This window comes from Sciurus carolinensis, chromosome 4, assembly GCF_902686445.1.
Source record: "Sciurus carolinensis chromosome 4, mSciCar1.2, whole genome shotgun sequence".
In the NCBI taxonomy this organism is placed as follows: domain Eukaryota; kingdom Metazoa; phylum Chordata; class Mammalia; order Rodentia; family Sciuridae; genus Sciurus; species Sciurus carolinensis.
In genome coordinates this window covers 108,287,588-108,312,741 of record NC_062216.1, presented here as the reverse complement: position 1 = coordinate 108,312,741, position 25,154 = coordinate 108,287,588, and the positions used below count along the sequence as shown (strand labels likewise).

Sequence of the window (25,154 nt, the reverse complement as noted above, 5' to 3'; positions counted from 1 at the left end):
CTATAAGAACAGTGAGTCACTCAGAAGTCAGTGATCAGGTTAAAAAGAAAAAGCAGATTTATAGGCAATTATGTGAATGATGCACCTGGTAAAAGTGAGCAAACAAGGACCTGACTTCAGCACAGAAATAGCTATAGCAGAATTAGAGGTGTGTGGGGGGCATTGTGGGGCTACAGGGGGGAGACAACAAGGGAGAGGCTGGGGTCTGCAGTAAGCAGAAATTTTGCTGGAGGCTCAAGGAGGATTGGAGAAGGTGATCTGGTTTGGAAACGGGTGTTGGGAATGACATACCTGAGGTAGAAAAGCAGATGTCTTGCAGAGCTAGCATGGGTACTTCTGGGACAGAAGGGTTATTTGGGGTTGACCAGCTAAAGAATGGTCCTGAAGGCCATGAACATCTGTCCCAGTTCAACAAATAACCCATATGGAGTTTGAATTCTTTTCAAAGCACCATAAGAAATGCCACCTTGACATGGATGTGGGGAAAAAGGCACACTCATACATTGCTGTTGTAGCTGCATATTGGTGCACCACTCTGGAAAGCAGTGTGGAGATTCCTCAGAAAACTTGGAATGGACCCACCCTTTGACCCAGCTATCCCACTCCTCAGTTTATACCCGAAGGACTTAAAATCAGCATACTACAGTGATACAGCCACATCCATGTTCATAGCAGCTCAATTCACAATAGCTAGATTGTGGAACCAACCTAGATGTCCTTCAATTGACAGATGGATAAAGAAACTGTGGTATATACACACTATGGAATGTTACTCAGCCATAAAGAATAAAATTATGGCATTTGCTGGTAAATGGATGAAGATGGAAAATATCATGCTAAGTGAAATAGGCCAATCCCAAAAAACCAAAGGTCAAATGTTTTTTCTGGTAAGTGCATGACAATATATAAGGGGGGGATCCTGGGGGTGGGGGGGAAGAGAAGAATGAAGGAACTTTGGATGGTATAGAGGAAAAAGGGGTGGGAGGGGGTGGAGGACAGAAAGATAGTAGAATGAAACAGACAGTATTACCCTATGTATGTGTATGATTACATGAATGGTGTGAATCTACATTATGTATAACCATAGAAATGAAAAGTTGTACCCCATTTGTGTACAATGAATCAAAATGCAGTCTGTAAAAATAAAAAAAGATTTTTAATTAAAAAAAAAAAAAAGAAATGCAGTCATGAATCAGCTAGTATCTGGGCAGTAGCTGGAACATTCAAGGCAGGATTCTACTCTTTTTTTTTTTTTTTTTTTTTTGTACCAGGGATTGAACCCAGGGGCACTTAACCACTGGGCCACATCCTCAGCTATTTTTCATATTTTATTTAGAGACAGGGTCTCACTGAGTTTCTTAGCACCTCGTTTTTGCTAAGGCTGGCTTTAAACTTGTGATCCTCCTGCCTCAGCCTCCTGAGCCACTGGGATTGCAGGTGTACATCATCGTGCCCAGTAGACATTTACTCTTGAATGCTCTTGGGGAAGAAGGAAGAGAGTTGAGACTAGTTGACCAGGTGGGTGAAGGTCATTATAGAGAGAAACCAACATGGTACTAGGGGTGGGACTATGTTTTGTTTTTTTTGGTACCAGGCAAACCCCGGGACACTCAACCACTGAGGCACATCCCCAGCCCTATTTTGTATTTTATTTAGAGACAGGTCTTACTGAGTTGCTTAGGGTCTCATTAAATTACTGAGGCTGGCTTTGAACTTTCAATCCTCCTGCCTCAGCCTCCAGAGCCACTGGGTTATAGGCATGTGCCACTGTGCCCAGCAAGACTATAGGTTTTGAGAAGTAGAAAGATTTTGCTAGAAGAGACTGGTAAGGACACTTATTTTGTAGGAAGAACAATAAACCAAGGCAAGAGAGTGGGAAAGTATAAAGACAGGAGGGGAATGGTCTGCAATTATTTCAGTCTACTGAAATAATAATAGTACCATGGGCTGGGGAGATAGCTCAGCTGGTAGAGTGCTTGCCTTGCAATCACAAGGCCCTGAGTTCGATCCCCAGTACCGCAAAAAAAAAAAAAAAAAAAAAAAAAATAGTACCAATAGTAACTAACATCATTAATCACTAAATGCCAGGAGGCACTGGGCGACAGGGGTGTGTAGTATAGTACCATGTTATAGGAGGACTTGGATATCAGAAAAGGAGTTTGTGAATATAAATTAACAAGTTCAAAGGGGTTCCATCTACTTGAGGGTGAGCACTGGGCCAAGCAAAGGGCCTGAAAGAGGAAGTCAGCTGCTAAGTATCACAGGTAGTGAGGCTGGAGGGTGACTGAGGGAATAAGTCTGTGGTCAGGAGTTTATCTTCAGCATGGCCAAGTGCTTCTAGGCCACTCTAGACTTTTCCTTACAATCCAACATGGTTCCACCACTGTGTCTGCCTCAGTTTCTGTAGACTCTTGGGGTCCTAAGATTGAGGGATAGGCTCCAGTCAGAAGGAAACTGCTCCCTGTTTTCCAGTGGCACCTCACTCACACTACAGGAGAGTCCAGTGTTCCAGGTCAGGGACCTCTCGCCTTCCCAGGAGCTTTCTGACCCAGCATTTTGCTGGAGGCTGACACCATTGATAGTAGGCCAGGAAGCACAACGGGGAGGTCCTCAGCCCCTGACCCCTGAATCTGACCTTCTCTCCAGCCTAAAGAGGGGTTGTGAGTAGGAGGGGGGTATAGGCAGGGAGGGCCCTGTGCAAAGCCTGCCCTGAGCTGAGTTTATTAGCTGAGGGAGGGCTGGAGGCGGCTACATTCCGACTCACAGACTGGAACATTTCTGTGATCCGCTGTAATGCACTGGGGGACACTGGGCACATTGCTGAAGTTTGACTCATAGGGACCGGGAGGGGGAAAGAAGGAGGGAGGGTTGTGGAGGGAGAGGAATGGGAGGAAGAGAGGAAGAGGAGAGGAGGGAAGGAAATCCCTTGAGAAATTTCTTAAAAAAAAAAAAAAAGAAAAAGAAAAAAAGAAAACTTTCAAAATCAGCACCACCCCCACCCCCTTTTTCTTTTAATAGGAACAGGCTGGACCCTTCTATTCCCCTCAGCAGAAATGGGGGGGGGGGTCCAGTGGGGGAGGGCTGGCAGTGATTCAAATCAGATCCTGGAACTTTCCTGAGGCAAATCTTTCGCGTGTGTGTGCGTGCGTGTGTTTGTGTGTGTGTGTGTGTGTGTGTGTGTGTGTGTGAGAGAGAGAGAGAGAGAGAGAGAGAGAGATGGGGGGTGTACGTCTGGGAATCCTCGCATGGGACCTTGCATGGGACTTGACGCGTGTCCATTTGTCCCTGTGTGCGGCTATTTGCTTGTGGACTGTATGTGTGCAGAGGTGTGTGCACGGGGGTCCTTCCCCGAAGCGTGTGTCTGTGTAAATGACCCTGCCCCTGTGTAAACATGGATGCATGCTCGTTGTGTATGCAAGGGTGCGTGCGCTCAGGTATCTGGGTTTCCGGGGATTGTGCTCTGGTCGGAGAGCCGCGCGGCGGCTGGGACTCGGCAGCAGCGCACGGGTCGGGCCGCGTCCCGCGTTCCGGGTTTGGCGCTGCGGGCCAGGCTGTGCACCGCGCCCCGCCGCGATCAGGCGGCGCGCAGTGTCTGCGGCCGGCCTGTGCGCCGCGCCGTGCAGTGTCTGCCGGGGTGGTGTGTCCCAGGGCCGCGAGCGCCTGCCCCCTCCCTCCCCTCCCCCTTGGCCCGCTCTCAGACTCAGATAAAGCATTTCCTTCCATTGTCATCCTACCCGGCCGGCCGGGCTGCCAGGGCCCTCCCCCTCCCGGCCCCCTCCCTTCCTCTCGCCGTCTCTCAGTCGCTCTGCAGCCTCCGGCGACTGGGGGGATGTGAGGCCGGCGCCCCAGCCCCCCGCCCCGCCATGAGCCCCCCGCTCTGAGGGCCCCGGCCCCTGGATGCACAGCCCCGGCGCTGGTGAGTACTGGGCGGCCGCCCCCCCGCCCCGCCCGCCCCGCCCTGCGCGGCACCCAGCGCCGCCCGCCCAGGCTCGGGCTCCGGCTCCGGCTCCGGCTCCGGCTCGGGCTCCCGCTGGCCCCGTGGGCCGAGCCGGGTGTGCGCCCCCCGACCGCACCCGACCGCGCCCGCCCTGCCTGGCTCCGCGGGGCTCTGGCAACCTTCGGGCCGGGGCTGGTTCCGGGGCCGGAGGGCTCGGGCCTCCCGCGGGGCGCCCACATCCGCCTGCCCGGGGCAGCGACAGGCCCGAGGGAGGGAGTTGGAGGCCCCGGGCCGCGGGTGCCCAGGCCCTCTTTCCATCACCCCCATTCTCGGGGAGGACAAGCTGGGAGACCCGGGAAGCAGGGACGGCCGCCGTGGCCCGGGGAGGGGGCGGTACTCCGAAGCGGAAGATTTGGAAGCGCAGGGGCAAAGGGCAGGACCCACTGAGTTGGAGCCCGGCTTGTGGGACTGGACATCAGCGCCCTCATCCCGTGGTGCCCGGCAGGGCCCTACTCAGATTTTTGGGTGGAGAAAGAGGTCCCCTGGAGGGGTCCCGGGTTGGGAGATTATCCGAGCATAGACTCTTGCTCACCCATCAGGGTGAAGAGACACCTGTGCCCAAGTGAGCTGTGAAGGGCAGTACCTGCAGAGCACGGGAAGGTGGGGACCACCGGCTGTGTACTGAAGGCCGGGAACCTGAATAAGTGATGTCCAGGCCTGGGGTCTGTTGGTGCTGGGGAATGTGAGAGCAGGGGCAGGGGCAAATCTGGCAAACTAAGTTGGGTTCCCACTACCAGTTTCTAGGCCTGCAGGTTAGGAGACAGCTATTTGGGGCCTACAGGCCACCCAGAGGCGCCCCCCCCCCACCCCCATATCCTTCCCTCTGGCTGCCCATTTGTGCCTGACCTGGACCAGCCATCGCTGTGCCTCATTCCTTGCCCTTGTTGACTGTCTGGCCTACTGGAAGGCCTCCTGCAATGAACACTGGCTGTCTTGCTGCTAACCATCCCTCCCACACCCCTCTTCGACATCTGCTTCAAGCCCAGCACTGCTTGCCAGTTTCTAGGGTGAGAGTGGGGCATTGGTCCTCAGTAACCATGATGGGAGCTCAACATCTGAACTCATCAGCCTGTTCCCCAGACTTGGACCTGGACCCATGGGGACCTTCCTTCAAGACCCCATCCAGTCACGGGGCTGAAAGAAAGGAGACTATGACTCAGGTTCCTAGCTCTAATGGGGCACTTTGGTGGCCCATTTCTCCAGGCAGGACCCCACAGGCTGTTTGGTTGCCAGACATACTTCCCTCCTCATCCTGACCCTTTTATAACTTCCAGGCCCTTCTCCAGTTTCTGCAAACCACCTCTTGACTCCTCATTGCTTAGCATTTCCCTCACCCTCCCCTTTCTCCCCTCTCCTCATTTCCTAATTCTTCTTCTTTTAAGTCATTGCTGAGGGAAACTGAGGCATACAGCAGTTCCACTGTGTGGTACCCAGTGGACTGAAACAAGACCAAGTCCTGAACCCATTGTGACTTGTTCCCTGCCTTTAGTCCCCTGATATCCCTTCCTGCCTGGCAGCACCAGGAGCAGGGTCAACCTCAGAGCTGCCTCTTGGTGTTGTACCTGGAATGGTTGGGGGCAGTTTTCCCTAAAGACCTCTGTCCCCTGGCTCAGCCTATTATGTGGGTATCTCCCTGGCCACCAAGGCTTACTTTGGGTTGTGGATACAGGGACATTTTAATTTCTAAGCAGGTCATTCCACATTTATATGAAGCTCAGATTCCCCGTCACTAAAACGGGGCAGAAATTCCAAATGCACTGTCCTGAACACAGAGCAGGAGTGACTGACCATAAAGAGAGAAGTCAGTGTCTAACTGGGAGTTGGGGGCTGTATCATATCCCTCCACTTCCCTTTGGTATAGTGGACCTTGGCTTTAGTGTTTGGCAACTTCTGAGCACCAGAGCTGAAACTTTCACAACTGTGATATAAAACTTTGGGTAATTGAGAAACTTGTATGTGATGAAGTGGGGAATGGAGACCCTCTTGTAAGAACCCTGGGAAGACAGAAACCTCTGTAATCCCGCCTCCTCTTTGTCTTCTTTCCCCTGACCTTTCATTAAAAGCTGGTGGTTTTGAAGTTGGCAGAGAGAAGATGAACTAATGCAAGGCCCAGGGTCACCCAACCAGGGAATGGCAGCCTGGCACCAGGCTTTCTGCTTCTGCTAGTGCCCATTCTCCTGACCCTGCCCATGCTTAGATGTGGGGCTGGGGCTTCTAGTGGAGTGTGGGATATTGCTGGAAGCAGGGCCCCAGGAAGACCTGAGGCTGGGGGAGGGTATCTGTCTCCTGGAGGCTCAAGACCCTGGACTATGAATTTGTATGTGTTGGATTTGTTAACTGGATGGGCACTTCCTCTGGGGCAGGAAGCATTGATTTCCTGTGGTGGTAGTGGTGGTGGGGGGAGGTTGGTAGGGATTAGGAGTGGGGGGACTAGCTCTGGGCTAGTTCAGGACCATAGAGGGGTAGAGTTTCTCCTTGAGGCCAATCCAGGGGAGGCAGGAAAGAGGTGCTGACCAGGAGGCCCAGACTGAGGCTGGAGAAGGAGGCTATAAGGGAATGAGATGGGGGTGGGCAACACAGCAGGAAGCCCGGTCAGCAGGTGACCCTGCCGGGTATTGTGTTTCCTTATAATATTTTCTCCTGTTTCTGTGGTAACCTTCCCTGGGGGACCTAGGTCTTAGGGCTGCAGGAAAGTGCCCCCAGACAGCCCTTTCCTTAGAGGCCTACATATTAGGAGGAGTCCCCAGATCTAACCACCCATTAACCCTTTTGGCTTCCTAGGACCAAGACCTAGGAATCCAGGCAAGTAGCCTAAAGGGAGGATTGATTTGGAGCCTCAGTGGTAGCCCTCTGGCATCTCCTGGCGGGGAAGGGGAACAGAAAAGGTAATGGGTTTGGGAGGGCTCCTAGAAACTCGACTTACTGGCCTCAGCCTCTCTCCACTGCCCTCCTCTAGCCACACAAGGGAGAGGTGGACAGCATACTGCCTGGGGCAAGGGGGATAGGTGTGGGTGGCAGAGGTGGGAGGGATGTTTTCATCAGCAGAGCATAGCTCCTTTGGTCCTGGACCAGTTCCCAGAGGCAAAATAAATTCAGGATAGTATCTGTAAAGTGTGAATCTCCATGTGATGTGTGTGAGCATACACACTGGGTGTATGGTGGGTAGGTGTCTGTGTTTTTGCTCTGCCTGTGAGCTGTGGATGTGGATGTAGTGGTTCCGTGGCAACTTGTGACAAATGTGGTGGTGGTTTGCATACATATAATACAGATATGTGTCATCTGTATAGTGTACACCTTTGCAATCTATGGCTCTGTGTGGGGTGTGTGGACATGTTTGGGGGGATGTATACCTGTGTAGCAATGGCTTTTTTTTTTTTTTTTTTTGGTACCAGGCATTTAACTCAGGGGCACTCAACCACTGAGCCACATCCCCAGCCCTATTTTTATTTTATTTGGGGACAAGGTCTCACTGAGTTGCTTAGCTTCTTCATGTTGCTGAGGCTGGCTTTGAACTCGTGATCCTCCTGCCTCAGCCTCCCAAGGCACTGGGATTACACGCATGCGCCACCATACCTGGCAGCAGTGACTTTTTAATAAAAGTCCAAATGTTGGATTGTAAAGCACCATTTCATCCATGGTCCTTAAATGCCAGTTCCTAGACCATTTGCTTCAGAGTCACATGGGGAATGTGTTATAAACATCCTCAGGCCCCATTCCAGAATCTGTCAGAATCTGCAGGGGTGGGGCCTGGCAATCTGGATTTTAATGTGCACTTCAAGTGATTTGCAAAGCTGTTTGAGGAACACCAATCTGGGTCAACCTCTTCATTTTTTCTTTAGAAGAAACAGAACTGCAGAAGGTATATAGTTGTCCTAGGTCAGAGGGCTATTAAAAGGAAGAACCAAGACATGATGCAAGTCTTCCAAAACTTAATGACTTAGTGCTCACCCATGTATCCTGTATGTGCATACATCCATACTCAGTATGTTAAAGGGGACCAGATGGATCTGGTGTAGATGCTGACTGATGGGGGCTAAAATTTCCTCTGGGGTCCCAGCTTTCTTGACCTTGTTCTTCTTGTTACATTGTATTTCCTCCTCCTTGGGGGAAATCCTGAAACTGTTGCATATCAATCCTAAAGATTGATGTTGGCAGCCAGGGACCCTCATTTACCTAGCCAGTCTTCCAGCAATTCATCCATTTTTGGATGCTTGCTGAGCCTTGTTGTATGCCAGGTGCTGGGCACAGATGTGCAATGGACACAAAGGCATACTATCTAACTTTAGAAAACTTCCACTCTAGTGGAGAAGACAAACAGAAATAAGTAAGCAAGTAAAGGAATAAGTATATAGTATTAGTTACACATTGTGATAAGCCCCACAAAGAACTGTACTAGGTAGGGCAATATAAAATAACAACGTGGGACTTCCTTAGATAGGGCCATGGGAGGCCTGCCTGGGACACTGATTACTTTTCCCACCTCCCCAGTCTGAAAGTGAGCCCCCAAGGTTTTCTGAGCCTTGCTTGAGAAATTCCTGGATCTGGGTGGGGGATTTGGGCTGAGTACTGGCTGAGGACTGGTGCTGAATTGCTGACCTCTCTCCGGCATGGAGGATAACAGAGTCTCCTCTACCTAAGCAGTCCCCAAAGATAGGCAGAGCCGGGGAGAAGCAGGGGGAGCAAAAGGGAGCCCAAATCCAGGCTGTTCCATTGCATGGGATGGGGGTCGAGTCTAGAACCTTGTGGCCATACTGAATGTTAGAAAGGAGGCAGTCCCTGGGGCTGGGGTTGTGGCTCAGTGGTAGAGCGCTTGCCTAGCATGTGTGAGGCACTGGGTTTTATTCTCAGCACCCCATATAAATAAATAAATAAAAAATAAAGGTCCATCAACAACTAAAAATATATTAAAAAAAAAAAAAAAAAAAAGGAGGCAGCCCCTCTCCAGGAGCTCCCAAACACCACCCCATTCTTGACCCTCCTGCCTCACTTTCCTTTCACCTCATTTCATTCCCTTTTTCCCAGGTCTCAGTCCCCCCAACTGGGAACCTCTGTGCCCAGTTCCTCCCCTCTGAGCCTAGTCTGGCTGCTTCTGTGGCCACTGGGATTTATTTACCTGGTTCAGGAATTACCAAGGATAGAAGGGGTCAAGGCTTAGAGAGGACCTGGGCCTTAAGAAAGAGGACAGGGCTCAAAAGAGGGCTGAGGCTGGCCCTGCAGGACCCAGAATAGTAGAGGGTGTGGAGAGGACCTGGACCCAGATGACCCTTTGGTTGGGTTCTTCGGAACCTCTTGTAAGCCCTTGGCATCTGCTTCTCAAACTGGGTGAGCCTCTAAGAGAGACAGAAGGGTCTGGTTCAAGCCACCTGCTCTGCATCTGCTAGAAGGAAATGCCCCCTTGGGTCCACCTGCAGCCCTGCCCCTTCACCCTCTCTCAGGGGTTAACTTTCACATTAGGAACTTGGGTGAAAAGTTCCTCCCCTAGGCCAGCAGCCTTCAGACTCTCTGGCCTCCAATCTCTCCTCTGTAGAAGTTTTGCCCGGCAAACCCAGAGCTTCCAGCAGGAAGATGCAGCCCTTGCCTTGGAGGAGCCCTCAAGTAAGAGAAGTGGGGCGGGGGTCTGCTTTCCTGCTCTTCCATGCTGCTAAGGCTCTCTTCCACCTGGGTCTCTCTCTTCAGACTGCTGGGTGCCCTCCCAGACCTTCCCTGCAGGAGCTGCACAGCAGGCTTCTAATGAGGAGTGCTCTGGGCTATAATTCCGTCCCCACCCTGTCTCCACACCACTTAACTTTTCCCGCATGTTGCTTTCAGGGAATGGAAACCCTGGTGGTCAGAAACCTGGGGCCTTCAGGGCCAACTTCAGGAGCTGGGGATAATAAGGAAACCCAAGGGATAAAATTCCTCTTGGGTTCAGCTGAACTCCCTGCAGAGCCCATTCCAAGAAGCCCAGCTCCGGCTCCTGCGGTAACATCCCCGCGCCCCCCAAGAAGTCCCCCCCCCCCCCCCCGCCACTCCCTAGGATGGCCGGAGGAGCAGGGCAGGCTGGGAGTTACAGGTTCGGAAAGAGTCGGGGTGGGGGAATTCGGCGACTGGGCTGCAACCGTCTTGTTTTGCTTGCCCCACAAACCTGCACGTCCGGGGCATCCGCTGCACCCTCCGGGGCATTCAGGTTGTAGAACTGCTCTCAGAATGACAGACTGGTGGCACCCGGTTGGGGCAGGGGGTGGGAGGGTGAAGGGGGGAGCCCCAGGCAAGGGGGAGCTGGAGGGTTAAAAATAGCAGCAGCCGGGTTTCGGTTAGCAAATGTGGAGGCGGAGAGCTGGAGGCGGGGCGGCGGCAGCAAACAGGGCTGTGCTTCCCCGGTCCCGGGAGTGAGTCACGGTGGAGACGCCGAGGAGGTGAGGGCACAGCACAGCACCCCTCCCGGACGGGCGAGGGGCTGCGCGCGCAGGCAGGGTCCCCAGGGGCCCAGAGCTAAAGGGGGTTGTGACTGTCTCTTCCGGGCCTTCAGGGCGGTCTTGAGAGCTGGGCCAGGGGCATTGTGTGATATGGGGGAAGGAGTATGCCATTCTGAGTCCCTGGACCCGGGTTTGAATCCCAATGGAATGGCCGTGCAAGGATGCGGAGAGCACTAAGCCTCAGTATCCAGACTTTCCCCCCATCATTTGCCAGTGAAACACTTGGTGGATTCTGAAGTACCCTACAGATGTTAATTATCACCTCAAACCCCTGTGTGCCCAAAGCTTGACAGGAGGCCTTCCTGTAAGGATGTTATGGGGAGGATGGATGGTGTTGGCAGAATCCCTGTTTCTCCTGCAAGCAGTTAAACATGACCTTGGGCACCTTCCTCTCTGTGCCTCAGTTTCTTCATCAGTAATGTGAAAATAATTATAGTTTCAATCTCATGGAGTTGCTATAAAGATTAAAGGAAACTGGGTGTGGTGGCATACGCCTGTAATCCCAGCTGAGGCAGGAGGATTGAAAGTTCAAGGTCAGCCTCAGCAATTTAGTGAGGCCCTGAATCAAAATAAAAAATGAAAAAAAAAAAAAAAAAAGCCTGGGGATGTAGCTCAGAGGTAAAGTGTTCCTGGGCTCAATTCCCAGTACCAAAAAACAAACAAAAACCCACTTAAGATTAAAGGGAATAATGTAAGTAAAGTTAGTTCCATGCCTGGTTGCCTGGTATGAAGTCAGTGTACACTGGATACTCATCATTATTATTGATGTTATTGTTCATATTTGTGAAGGTCAGGGACAGGGAATGTTGAAGACAAGAAGAACAGAAACTTGGGCCCAGCCCCAGTTCACAGAAAAAACCAGGCCAAATTCCCTGCTCCAGATTCCTCCACCCATAAGGGCCTGGAACAGCAGGAGGCTGTAGCCAGAAGTCACAGGGTGGACCCCTGCTTCTCTTGTTAACTCCCTTCCCAGTGAAGCAGGGTGAGGGGGGACCCCCTGGCCCTTGGGAGGGGCTGCTATTTCAGCTGGGGGTGGGGCTGGGATAGGCCACCCCAATTGCTCTGCTATGGGGTACCTTGCCAGCCTTTGCTGCAGTGACCTTTATTTTAGCTCTGTGGTGACAGCTTCTAAGAACATGAAGTAGAGGAGGGTGGGCAGGTTAGTGACGGCAGCAGTGAGTATTCCCAGCACATCAGCCCTGGAAGAGGCATGAGGCATTTCTTTCAGGAAATGATCATTATTCAGCCGACAGGCATTCATTAAGTAAGGCCTGACTTTATGCCTAGCCTGGGCTAGGCCCTCAGCATGATTCAGAAAAGGCAGAGGACACTAGGTTTTAGATAACGTGGAACCTCAGAGGATACTGGGTCCAAGAAAATATGGAGGTGAAGGAAGTCCTGTGGCCTAGTTCTCACGGGAACCTGAGGTCAGGTGTTTGCTCCCATGGGCTGTACCATCTTTGTGCGCATATGCCTGCATAGGTACACTGCACTTATTGCAGAGGTACTTTATGGGCAGTGTAGATAGCAGACAACACAGAGTCGAAAACCTTGAGAAATAAAAAGCGTAACACACTGCAGTCAGAGATGACTACTGTAGGCCCTCTGTGCACACCTTTACATTCTTATGTCCCTTTTTAGGTTATTCTTTTTACCAAAATGAGATCACACTGCACATATTCTGTTTTTGTTTGCTTATTTCAGCGATCTCCTTTTCTCATTGCAGTTAAATTTCATCCCATCAGGTCCTCAGTTGGCCAGATATTGTCCATAACAGTTGGTTTCTCCAAATCAGTGCCAGGGTCATGCATCTGTTTGTTGAATTCCCTGAAAGCTGTGTAAGCAGCCTAGCTGGATATGCGATCTGGAAAAATCTCCTCTGACTAAGCGTCAAGGGCCCTGACTACACAAGAGAAGCAGTCACCTGGAGAATCTCCCTAAAAGACTTCTTCCATTTTCCAAAAATAGGCAAAAAGAGGGGCTATTAAGGCATCACGAGATTGAGACCTCTAGGGTATTAACTGTCATTAATATTAATGTGACATCCCTGTGAGTGCCAGCATTCTGAGTTTGTTGCAGTTCCTTTACTGAGTGTCCTACTGAGTGTCTACAGGGTTGCCTCTGCCTTTCCCTGCCATTTGGCTGTGTCCCTAGTCCCCAGGAAGCTGCCCTGAAGGTAGTTGCTCCCTTCTGCCTCTACCCCATCCACCTGCCCAAGATTTGCCTGAATGTGAGACCTGGGTGTGAGAGAGAGGCCACATCTTTCCGAGAGAACTCACGCTGAGTACCACTCCACTAGTGACTTGCTCCAGTTATGCAACTCAAATTTTCTACAGGACTTGACAGTTTCCAGAGTGCTTGCATAGCCTGTGATCCTCCAAGGCAGCCCTGGGAGGTCTGCTAGTTTACTCGTAGCCTACTGGAATCAGCTACAGGAAAGACAATAAAATGTTAAAATGTACATTTGAAAAGCAGGGAAAATACAAGATGAAAAAGGAAGTGAAGATGGGGGAGGTGCCTCCTGGAGATGAGAGGTGTGTGAGGGACATGGACCAAGATTATGATATGTTTTTATTTTTGTTATTGTTGATATTTTTTGGATGGAGCACAGCACACTCTGTAGGAACATGCTGATGCTGGGAGTCACACCCTTGGATTATTTTGTCCCTTCTGGGGCCTCATATTATCATCTACTAGGAGGTGGGCTGAGTTAACTGTACACATCAGTGTATTGATTATGACCTTAGGTTCTGTAGTTCCAGTTGCCCCATGCACCATCCATGTGACCTTGGCATTCTCTCGCATTTTTATTTTTTGTAGTGCTAGGGTTTGAACCCCAAGCCTTGTGCATGCTAGGTAAATCCTCTACCACTGATTACACCCCTAGCTATCACAGATTATTTAACCTCTCTAAGCCTCAGTTTCTTCCTTGGTAATAACAGTATCCACCTTACAGATCTGTTGTGAGACCTACGTGAGATGGTTCAAGTGAAATGCTTAGTGCAGTGACCAGCACACTATTAGCAATTAATACATGGCCATTAATACTGATCTTAATTAATAATTAGGATAATATAATCATTATTAATATTAGAACTTACTGGTCTCCCCAGCAGTCTTGTGAATGGGCTGGCTGGTCTTTGGGTGGCACAGGCTGAGAGAAACCAAAGGCGGACATCTCTTGGCTCATGGTACAGCAGGGAGAGGCAGACAGGAGTAGGATACACCCAGGAAGGAGGGTCTGGCCCCAGGGAGCCAACCAGGAGAGCAAGGGAATGCATGTAAGACCTCAGAGGGGAGAAGGAGCCGCCCTGAGAGGCAACCCTAGGGCGGTGACTGTGCTTCCTGTTGGGGCAAGCACTTGAGAAAGACTGGCTCAGACTGGCTGCTAAGAGGGAGCAGCTGGTCTAAGTGGGGTGCCATAGGGTGGGGGAGGGGAAGAGACTAAGGCAGAAGCTGATGGACCTAAACTCTTATTCCCATATTATCATGGGGCCTCAAACCTTGCCTGCTCAGGATGTTTTGCTTATGATAGGAAAGATGATGGTTAGACTTAATGGTGAACTTCTTATCTTAGGGATTGAAGATACTGGAGCAGGGGAGTTGAGGGTAAGAGCATTTGAATCCAGGAATTTCAGATTCAAGGGCAGCCTGGACGAGGGGAGCCTGCTTGCTCAAGAATTCCCTAAGTGGGCAGGGCAGTGGGGACAGGCCTAGTTATAATAAGGAGGCAGCCATGGTCATAGAAAGTGAATGCAGGCTTGCCAGGCCTGGCACCCCAGGAAGCATCTGTGCCCTCCCCCCACAACGGAGGGAAGGCCGAGGGGTGGTCTGAGAGACCTGGGAGGTGGCAGGGCCTGCAAGGCCACTGGTTTTCTTTGCCTGAGGACAGCAAAGGCTATCCAGAGAGTGCCAGGCCTAGGAACCACATCCACACGCAACTGAGAAGTGGCCCAGCACTCCTGGCCTCAGGTCTCCTTCCAGGAGGAGAGGCCACCAAGAGTGGAACAGAGATGGGATGGGGAACCAGAAGCTAGGAAGAATGCTTTCCCACCCCAAGGGAGCTCAAGCTGCCACTGCCATGGTTACCTCTGCTTCCTGTTTGATTCATCTCAAACAGCAGAAGTGAGGGGGGCGGGTACTGGCTCCCAGCTCAGGCCGCCGCTGCGTGGGGCTGTTTACAACAGCCGCTTGTGGGATTCCCAGAAAGAGACTCCAAACCGGACATCCTGCGGCTGCAAAATACCCAGGTGTCAAGAGCTAAAAATAGCTGCCACAGGGCCTCAGCCACCCAGAGGTGATGGGGAAAGGGGCATGCTCACAGTCGAGGCTGAAGGGTGGCCTGCAGCCTGCACATCCAAGCTCTACTCTCTGGGTGCACAGCTGTGGAACCTACAGGGCCTCCTGCCCCTTTGCCTTGGTTGACAGGAAGCTTCCATCTAGGTAGGCTGACATTCCAGGCTGCTCACCTACCAGCTGAACTTCTGCCTCAAGGGCCAGCTGGCCCCTCTGTCTGTCCAGAGAAACCATGCCGCTTGCTTTGGGATGCTAATGAGATTCTCAGAGGGACTTGGGAGCTTCTAGAAAAAGGACCTGGCAAGGAATCCAAGAACTGGGAATATGGAGCTGGTGCTCTTCTAAAACCCAACCTGTTGCCAGCCCTTGTTCTCAGCATGCAGTCCCAAATCACTGCTAGGTTTCTGCAAGTCAGCAGTTGCTGTAAGTGTTTCTTCAAGGTTGCCTTCAAGGGCACCCAGAGCCCAGAAGGGCAGCTGCTGCCCTCTCACCTGTAGCAGGCCTAGGGATTGCCACTGGCACAGAGTTTTGGGGAGCTTTGAGATCTTCCCATTTTTCCCTGTGCCCATGAAGGGCTAGCATTTGTCCTATGCCACCCCACCAGAGGGGAATGGAAGTGCTAGAGAGAAGAGTGGAATGTTTTCCTTGAGAATATGGATTCTGGAGCTGCTCTGTGTCATGTGACCTCAGACAAGTTATTTAACACAGTCTGCTCATGTGTATAATGGGGATAAAAACAGTAACCACCTCATAGGCTTGTCATGAGGGTTATATAACCTAGCAAATGTGCACCAGAACAGCTCGTGACACATGGTGAAGTTTTAGCCTGTAGAGGTTCAGGTAGGGCTGGAGGGTTGCTCGTTGATAGAGCATGTGCTTAGCATGTGTAGGGCCCTGGGTTCAATCCCCATCACCAAAGCAAAAGTTCAAGTGGATGAGAAAGGGAAGAGACTGTACTTAGTAGATGTGGGGGAGAAGAGATTGGGCCGGGGAAGCATCCAGGAGAAAATGGTCTGTGGTAGACGGAGCAGGGGAGTGGGAACTAGGCACCCAATGACTAATGGCAGAAGGAGGCCACGTGCAGGTTCAGGAGGCGAACCTTAACAATCACTGCTCTGAGGGAATAGCCCCACGTGCTGGGTGCCTCTCAGCCGGCACTGCTGAGCTCAGCTGGCCTCTTCCAGTAGGTGTTCTTATCTCCTGATGGCAGATAGGGCTGCCAGGCTTGACCAAGTTAAATTGTGTTGCTGGCTCTCCTGCCGACCTCAAAACCAGTGACCTCTATGCAGTGGACCCTCACTTCCCGCACAGTTTGTAGCCTGCCAGGCTTCATGCGGCAGGGGTTTCCAGCCCAGTCTCAGCCCCTGGGTTCTGGGTAAATCTGAGCAAGAAGCAGTTTAGTACCAAGATAGTGATATAGAAATTTTTGGAGGAGAAACACAAGAAACTATTAGGGCTGGAGGATAGTTCAGGCCTAGCATGCATGAGGCCCTGGGTTTGATCCCTAGCAACTGTTTAAAACAAAAAAGAAAGAAGCTGTTACAAAAGACTGGTTCTAGGAGGTGGTATGAGTGAGGAACTGAGATTTTTGTCTTATACTTTTAGATTCTGAATTTTTTAGTTATTGGTGCTTGGTAATTATACATAATGGTGGGATTCATTATGCCATATTCCTATGTGCATGTAACATAATTTGATCAATCTCATTCCCCAGTTATCCTCTCTTTCCCTCCCCTCCTCCCTCTTTGTTGATTCTCTTTGTTGATTCTCTTTGTTGACTCTACTGATCTCCCTTTTATTATTATTATTATTATTTTTTGAATTTTCTAAGTATTTCTAAGTAGTACATTTTAACAAATATTTAAGGGCTATATTTGAAACTCCTTGAAAGTAAGGACCAAGTTCCATTCATATTTTCTTCTCTTCAGCCCCAACATCAGTGGCCTCCTATGAAGGGAATTAGCACCTACATTTGGGATCCATTACTTGCACTGGTGTGTCGTGGTTGGGCCTGGCCTGCCTGACCTCTGACTTGCTCTGTGGCCGTGACCTAGCATCTTCCCCTTGCTCTTTCCTCCTCTGCCAAGTGAGAAAGCATCAGCCTGAATGACCTCCAAGGCACCCTCAGCTCTTAGTGTGCTCTCGTTCTGTGAGCCAGATGCTGAGAAGAAGGGCAGTTCTTCCATGCTCAGGCCTCGCTGAGTCGCAGACGTCTGGCTATCACAATGTTCTTCTTCTGTTAGTTTATTCTTGGATCTTTCTGAAGTCATATCACCTTTTCTGCCAGCCACCTTGTGGAGGCAAATTTTGTCCCTCCTGTGCCAGGAACAGAGACTCTGAGGCTGCTGTGAAGAGGGTCAGTCCTGAACCCAAGGATCCTAACTTCCTACCACTGCCTGCTTTCTCCTAGCCTTTCCATTGTTTCCTTTTCAGATAGTCAGGAGTCCTGGGAGGTAGGAACAGCTTGAACAATGACATCAGAGACATTAGGAGAAGGCATTTGGGTGGCAATACTCCTAGAAAATACTGTACCTCAACACAAGGTCCGAAACCCCTGGGAGATAAGGGGTCAGCGAGGCTCAGTCTTCTGGCCACCTCTGTAGGCCTGTATGGGGTAAAGTCACAGCTGCTGGGCAGGTAAGCCCCAGGCTGGGGCCTGAGGCAATAAGGTAGGAGCAGTGGGGAACCTAGCATGTTTCAGGTGCTCATGGGGTAGACTGTGGTGCTTATGTCTACTCTGAAGGTAAACAAGGGCTGTGAAACTTGCAGGGTCAGGGATTCTGAGACTCTTGGTTCTGGGTGAGATCAGGTTCTCTGGTTTAGGAAGGTGACTTGGTAGGCCAAGATATCCCACGCTGAGTAAACTGTGTTCTAACTTTACTGCAGTTGCTTCCAAAGAAGGTAGAAATGAGGAGTAGTCAGGATTCCAAAAAAGAGAGCTTTCCGACCTGTAGAGAGCTGTGTGGAGAAGAGTCCAACCCTGGGCAGTGAGTGTTCTTGGTCCCTCGGGTCCATTTACTTCTCATTTTATTTTGGTCTGACCCCAAATGAGTGGTTAACAGCCCTCTAAGAGAGGCAGTGAGGCCAACGAGAAGCGGGGGGTGGGGGGGTGGTGGTGCAGTTCTCAAATCCAAGCCAGAACTTGAATGCAGGATATTCACTTTCTCATTTTAGTTGGCTACTAATGGGAGCCATGAGATGCTTTTTCTCTTTCTGGGACACAAAGAGAGCTGTTCCAAAGGTCTTGCCTCTGTTGTTGTATTCTGAACTTGAAGGTCTTCAGCACAGAGCCAGGGAAGGAAAGGAGAAGCAAGACTTTTTTTCTAGGAAGTGCTTTTGGAAGCAGTACCTTTGCCAACACACACACACACACACACACACACACACACCTTTTCTGAACAGAGTTGATGTCATAGATCACCACCATGAAACATCCCTTTTGGGCCTGGTAACAAATACCACAGAGTTCAGGGTCATTAATTTTTCTTCTATCCAGAGAGTGCATGGTGTCCAGAGTCTGTGGTTACCAGGCAGAGAGGCACAGAAGACCTGGCTCTGCTCCCAAGCGTGAAGGCTGCTAACCAGTCCTTGGGCAGGGACCAGAGGGAAAGTGGGAGAGAATTCTCAGAAGGCAGGGGACTTGAGGGCTGACATTGTCTCTGAGAGTATACCAGGAGCCAGTCCAGAAACCTCTCTTGGGGGACCAGGTACCATAGAAGAAAGAAGAGGTCCTAGGACATTCAGGGTGGGGGTTACCATGTCATGGGGAGGAGAGCCTGCCTCTGGCATAAGTGCTCCCTGGGGATCACAAACTTTGAGAAATAGCCATACCATGTCTTAGCTAGGGAGTCAGGAGACAGTCATTGTATTCAACTCACCCACTACCAGCAGGGTCTACCTTGTGCCCAGCAAGGTATCAGGGACAGATGGCACTACCCTGACAAATCACACCACCAGGGCCATGATTAGTGAGGCAATGGCAAATCTGTGGGAAGTGAGAAGAGGTCAGGGAGATCCTCAAGATGGGATGGGCTTAGACAGAATTTGAATAGGTGGGGTGGCATGTCCTGACTGAACTCTCTCATCAACCAGTGGAAGCTAATGGGGCACTAGTGTTTGAGGGCACGGTGGGAGTCCCCGTGCCTGGTGCTGACCCTCCCTCACAGTGCCTGCCTGCAGGGAGTTCTCCTTTTTCAGCTTCTGGAAGAGGAACTGCCGCTGTCCCTGAGGCACAGGTCCGAAGCATACCACCTGCTGCTTGCCCTTCAGAAAATATATCTTTCTATCCAGGTCTGGCCCAGGTATCCACCAAATGCCCCCCTCCAGCTAGCCTCCTGTCCCTTGTCCCTGAGCTGAGATTGCAGAAGGGAAAGGTGTCTACCTTGGATGGGTAGCCTTAGGACTCACCTCTGTCTTCTTTTATCAGCCCAACTCTGGGGTATCTGTTGCCAACCAACGCAGGGCTCTACTCTAGGATCCTGGGTTCTGATGGGGTAGGAGGCCAGAAGTAGACTTAGGAGCCTAGGAGAAATAGCCACTTCCAAAAGGAAAGACTTCTAGCTCAGATTATCTAAGGAGAATGAGGTGGATCTCTTCTCTGGGGCAACAGAAGCAAATGGACATAGGATGAGGCAGTAGGAGGAAAGAGGTCCTCACTTTGGGGTCCTTAGGCTGTACAATCCAGATTCAACCACTTTACAGGACTTCACAGGTTCTACCAGAGGTGGCCTGACCTTCAGGCCATTACCCAGTCAGTCTCCGACTGTGGAAATTTTCTCTTCCCACCTGCTCCTTTCTTCTCAAACCTGGAAGGTCTGTTGGCCACTGCTTCTCTTCTCCAGGCCTGGTCTCCTTGCTGGCCTCCTGAGCCCTCTGCTCCCCCTTCTCCTTCCAACCTGCTTCTTTCCCTTCAGTCTAAAGAAGCCTGGTGCAGCTGCCCAGGGAAGATTGTATCTGGCTGCATCAGGGCAGGCTGAGGGCATTGTTGGGTGAGCCGGGACCTCCTTAAGCTCTTGCTGTGGACTGGGCCCAAGTGTCTGAGGGTATCTGAGTCACTCTGGGTAGTTGACTGAAGAAGAGGGAGCTGGAAATCCTTCTCAGCCAGCATGCAGCAGCAGGGAACCTCTCTGGCATGGACCTCTCTACTACCTTGCCCCTTCCCTGCCCCCTCCCAGCGCTTCTTCACTCCATCTCTCTTCTCTCTACAGATGGGACCCAGGTGAGCCCGGGTGCCCACTGCCTCAGTCCTCCTGGCACAGGTAAGAGTCAGGCCTGAGGGAGACTGTGGGGAGGGGGGTGAGAAGTGGATGGAAGGAACATAAGAGGTGTGAGGACTCGGGTTGAAAAGCAGGGATCTGGCTAATAGGCTACTTGGGAAGTTGGGGTTCCAGTGGAGGGGGCAAAGTTAGGGTTCCAGAGGAGAGGTGAGAAATGGAATCAGAGGCACCTCTGCATCCAGGCTGGTTGCAGTACTGGGAAGCACAACAGGAAAAGGAAAGACAGGATGCTCTTCTTGTCCTGACTGGGTTTAGAGAAACAGGAAAGAAAGTAGGAAGCTAATATTTATTCTCGGACCCCTGCCCCATATCAGGCACTGGGTAAGGTGTGTCCTTGTTTGTTGACTCCTTTGGTTCTCACACTGACCCTGCAGGGAGGGCATGGTAGAGCTTGAGGGATGGGAAGATGCCCCAGGCTGCTCCACTGGAACAGAAAAGACTTCCCTCGCCTTGGTGAGATGGTTCTCTCCCTAGTCCTCCCTGCTGGCCCACACCTCCTCTGCTGTTAGGCCACTCAGGGAAGGATCCAAGTGGACCTCCTATTGGTGCTTAGGTTTAGGACAGGCCCACAGGGCTAGGTCAGGACTGGAGGTCTGAGCCTTCCCTTCCTTAACGATATCCCATATACACCAAGGGCCTACTCAGTGCAAAATGCATAGCCTGATGCCTAGTAATTCAGTATGGCAGGGAGAATGGAACCCAGGATCCTTGCTTCAGTCCCAGCTGTCCAAAAGCTTACAGGCAGGTTGGGGAGATGGAACACACAAATGAAAGGAGAGAAAAAAATAGTAGAATATAATATGTGAGGAGTGTCCAATGACAGGAGCCTGATTTATGAGTTCATCCATTCATTCAAGAATCCTTAGTGAGCCCCGTCACTGTGCCAGGGTATGTTCTGAAGCATTTTAGGAGGGATACAGAGATTTATTTATTGATTTTTCCAGGTACTATTCTAGTCCTAGCAATAAAGAACAATTCACAAAACCAAGTCACTGCCCTTGGAGCTTAGCTCAGGTGTGAGACTGCCCGCCAAGTGCTTATCCTGCCAGGGAGCAGTGAACTTAAAGTCTCAGAGGGAGGGACTCTGGGTCCAAGAAGGAGGAAAGACTCCAGTTGGGCTTTGAGCCATGGGTGGGATTTGAAAAGGTAGAACTTTGGTGTGAGGACAGCACTAATAGGAGGACATTGTGAAAAAAATTCAGAGGACAAAAGAAACATGGGCTTGTAACAGGGTGGTTGATAGCTGAGGAGGAGGGTTTGTGTTCAGATGTAGAAGACCGAGTTGAGAGAAGCCAAGTTAGGACCAGATTATAGAGCCCTCAAATACTAAATCACCCTGACAGGCTCTGTGGGGCTCCAGGAAGAGCCCTTCCTAAGTTCTCAGCAGCCTTCTGCTCAGTAGGTGGTGGCGGTCCTGAGAGTAAGAAATGGGACCACTATTGGGGGCTGCTCCTACCCTATGTGTGACTGAAACCACTGTCCTTAGATCTGGGTAGCTGACTGTGGTCTCCCCTAAGCCCTGTATCATTAGGGGTGTCACCCCAGGAAGTCAGTACGCCAGATCTGGGAGGACTGAGACCTTTCATAGGGCAGGCGTGTGTTGGCATTGGAGACCCAGACTCAACTAGAATGGGACTCTGGACTCCTTGAGTGGCCACATGTGTAAGGGCTGAGGGCATTGAAATTGTGCATTGTCTACTATGGCCACATCTGGATGCACGCCCATCTCCTCAGATCTCTTGTTATCTGGAGAGTTGTAGTGGGTGTCTTTGCTTGGCCCCTCTTGGGTCTGTCTCATAGTATTGAAGTGATGCCCCTTAGTGACAACCTACTGCAAGCCCCTCTTCCTTTGTCCAGCAAGAAACCCCCTCCAAGGGAGGTGACTTCCTGGAAGTTGGCGCAAAGCAGAGCACTGGCTTCTGCAAGACTGGAACCATTCTCACTGCACTCCTAGCTGGGTGACTTTGGACTGGCCTTTTATCTTTGGGCCTCAGTTTCTTCATCTAGCATAACAGAGTAGTAATAACAAGCTCCCAGGACAGGTGGGGGCGATGAGGTGAACAGGTTTTGCAGACTCTCATGTACTTGGTGCACTACAGATGTTAAGATCATGATTAGTAGTGGTTGGGTTGGGCCTGGAGGCTGCATTTCCTGACTCCCTGACTGGTGTTTTGCCAGATACTTTTCCAGTCTCCCTCAGCCCCAGGCCCATAGGACAGCTGTGACCGCTCTATAAAGAGATGCCTGAAGGAGGCCTCTCTGGGGAAGTTTCCCTCATTGTGTACCCTGTAGTGGGGCTGGCCTGCTCCCACCTCCTCCTGCTTCCCCTTTGCCAGGATAATCCCCTGCTGCAGCTCCACCTCCCAGCATCTTAGTGTTGCTGACTGCTCAGTGCAGCCTGGCCCAGCTGGCTGTGCTGGCATTGACCCTGGTCTGGTGGCTAACTATAAATAACCCCTGCACCCACGGGCTTGGCAGGGTGCTTCTGGTGTGGGTGCAGAGGACACTGGAGAAGAGGCAGCTGAGCCTGCTGTCCTCACCAGGCCAGGTCCAGAGCTGGCCTGGAGGGGCCGGGATCAGGCTCTATGAGCATGTGGGCCTGGCGAGCTGAGGGAAGCTGCACTGGGAACAGTGTTCTGCAGGTCCAGGATGATCAGACAGGGCTGGCGGTAGGCCCCAGCCATTCCTTCTAATTCCTAGGACTCAGGACAGAGCATGAGAGGTGGCAGCTGAGGGTCTTTGTCTGATCTCTACTAATGAGCATAGCCTGTTAGAGGGCAGCTGGGCAAACCCCCTCATTCCAGAGGGAAGGAAGCGAAGGAGAGGGTGGAGCCTAGAATGTACCACCATAGTGATGCAGTATCAGTAAAGCCCCATAGCCCTCAACCCAGGCCTGGGGAGGAGTGGTCAATGCAGAGCACAGCTGTAGAGTGGCTAGGCAATTTTATGACTCCCTTTTCTACAGGCAAAATAGAGTCGATAGCACTTACTTGCAGGCGAGGATTAAGAGAGAAAAGGCCCCTTGAGGTGTTTTGCTATTGTAGAGTCTGCCTGAGGAGGCTGTGACCAAGTCCCTGCAAACCAGCTTTCTAGTGACCCTGCCTCCTCTGACCATAGGCTGCCCCACGCCCTGTGCAGACACGCCAAGCCCTCAGCTTCAGCCCATGGACCTGCGAGTGGGCCAGCGGCCCACAGTGGAGCCCCAGCCAGAGCCCACACTGCTGGCCCTGCAGCATCCCCAGCGCCTGCACCGCCACCTCTTCCTAGCGGGCCTGCAGCAGCAGCAGCAGCAGCAGCAACAGCAGCAGCAACAACAGCGCACAGCCGAGCCCATGAGGGTAAAGATAGAGCTCCCTGCACATGCCCTCCCTCCCTCCCTCCCTGCAGCCTCCTCCACCCCAGTCTCAGGCCTCTGCTCCTGCTTCTTCTTGGGCTGCTGGCCCCACCCACAGCTCTCAATGGACCCACCGATGATGCCTGAGTTGCAGGGGACACAGCAGGAGCAAGAGCTGCGGCAACTTCTCAATAAGGACAAGAGCAAGCGAAGTAAGGATGGGCTCTCTGCCCGCCCCCACCTGGGTGTCCATGACTGCGCTTGGATCTGGGAAGCATTAGATGGGAGGGTCACAGCTGCTGGGTCACTCTCTGCTTGCCTGTGAATGGAGGCGGTTATGGGGCTGTCTGCAGGCTTCATGGGAGAAGTGAGGCCTCAGGCTTGTCTTTTGCCTGAGGAGTTCCTGGGACAACGTGTACTAGAGATGTGGACAGGGCAATGGGCAGAGAATGTGCCAGGAGGCCACTTGTTTCCCCTCTCCTAGACCACTTCTGACCCTTTGCCCTACAGGCGCTGTAGCCAGCAGCGTGGTCAAGCAGAAACTGGCAGAAGTGATCCTAAAGAAACAGCAAGCAGCCCTGGAGAGAACTGTCCATCCCAACAGCCCCAGCATTCCCTACAGGTAGCTCCTTGTCCCTACCTGTCCCTCAGGTTCCTCTCACAAATCCTTCCTCCCTCCATATTGACCTGTCAGCCCCCTTTGAGGAAAGGCCCAGGGCCCGTCACTGATCCATCACCCTTTATATACACATAGTGCACCTCCAAACACACCTCAACTGATATCTGCCTTCTCTCCCTTAATTACCTCCCTTACCCCATCTGAGGTCCTTCTTTCTTTCTTTTTCTCCCCTGCCCCCAATCCTGGCTTTCTTCTTCTGTACATGAGTCCCTCTCTCTTTATGTTTTCCCTTAAGCACAAAAATATCTTAGTTCCTAGAGCAGGTTTATGTTGCAGGGGACTAAGTCCTCAGTGGGCCTGTCACCAAGCACCCAAACTCTAGCTTCTATGCCTAGATTGGAGGTCTGCATTGTGGCTGCTGCGTATCATGTGTGGCCCACTGCTGCCACCTGGAGATGGCTCCCATTCTTGCCTGGCCCTGTCATGGCTGCCTCCCTGGCAGGTCCCGGGGCCCACACTCAGGAAGGCAGCTCTGCAGAGTGAGGTCTCTGTGGACCTTTGGGTGTCCACCCCTCTGAAGCACCTTGGCACTCACTCCACAGAACTCTTGAGCCATTGGACACAGAAGGAGCTGCCCGCTCCATGCTCAGCAGCTTTTTGCCTCCCGTTCCCAGCCTGCCCAGTGATCCCCCAGAACACTTCCCCCTACGTAAGACAGGTGAGCTGGACAGACAAGATAGAAACTCTTCAGATTAGGGTTAGGGGAAGGGCCTTGAATTTGGGTCAGGAGTGCAGAGCCAGCGGGGCTGGGAGTGCTGGGCTGGGCAGGAACAGTATGCTGTGGGGTGTCCTCTCTGGCTCTGCCTTCTCTTAGAGATGACTGGGAAGGAAGGGACTGAAGGGCAGAGGAGAGAAGGGTGGCTGGCATGGGACTTGAGTAATGCTGGTACTCCCCGCCAGTCTCTGAGCCCAACCTGAAGCTACGCTACAAGCCTAAGAAGTCCCTGGAGCGGAGGAAAAACCCACTGCTTAGAAAAGAGAGTGCGCCGCCCAGTCTCCGGAGGCGGCCAGCAGAGACCTTTGGAGGTAAGGGCCAGCAGGATGGGTGGGGTTGTCCTAGGCCCTGGTTGGTCTTGTTCCTTTTCTCCCTCCCACCCCAGTATACAGGGGTCTCCCT

The 25,154-nt window shown here is 51.8% G+C and overlaps 1 protein-coding gene across 7 annotated transcripts in view; it reads left to right on the top strand.

Moving 5' to 3' along the window:
* Positions 1-3,763: 3,763 nt before the first annotated feature.
* Hdac7 (histone deacetylase 7) overlaps positions 3,764-25,154 on the top strand; it is a 35,669-nt gene continuing 14,278 nt past the window's right edge. The window contains exons 1-7 of one of the 7 annotated variants that reach the window (XM_047549368.1): positions 3,764-3,916; positions 19,956-20,006; positions 23,163-23,362; positions 23,477-23,570; positions 23,869-23,980; positions 24,580-24,695; positions 24,938-25,063. In XM_047549368.1, the coding sequence (XP_047405324.1) occupies positions 3,898-3,916; positions 19,956-20,006; positions 23,163-23,362; positions 23,477-23,570; positions 23,869-23,980; positions 24,580-24,695; positions 24,938-25,063 (718 nt within the window). In that variant the 5' untranslated portion in view covers positions 3,764-3,897. Of the gene's footprint in view, positions 3,917-8,929; positions 9,593-9,685; positions 10,164-19,955; positions 20,007-23,141; positions 23,363-23,476; positions 23,571-23,868; positions 23,981-24,579; positions 24,696-24,937; positions 25,064-25,154 lie in introns of those variants that run through there. The other 6 variants (XM_047549367.1, XM_047549366.1, XM_047549365.1 and 3 more) reach the window with 6 other exon arrangements.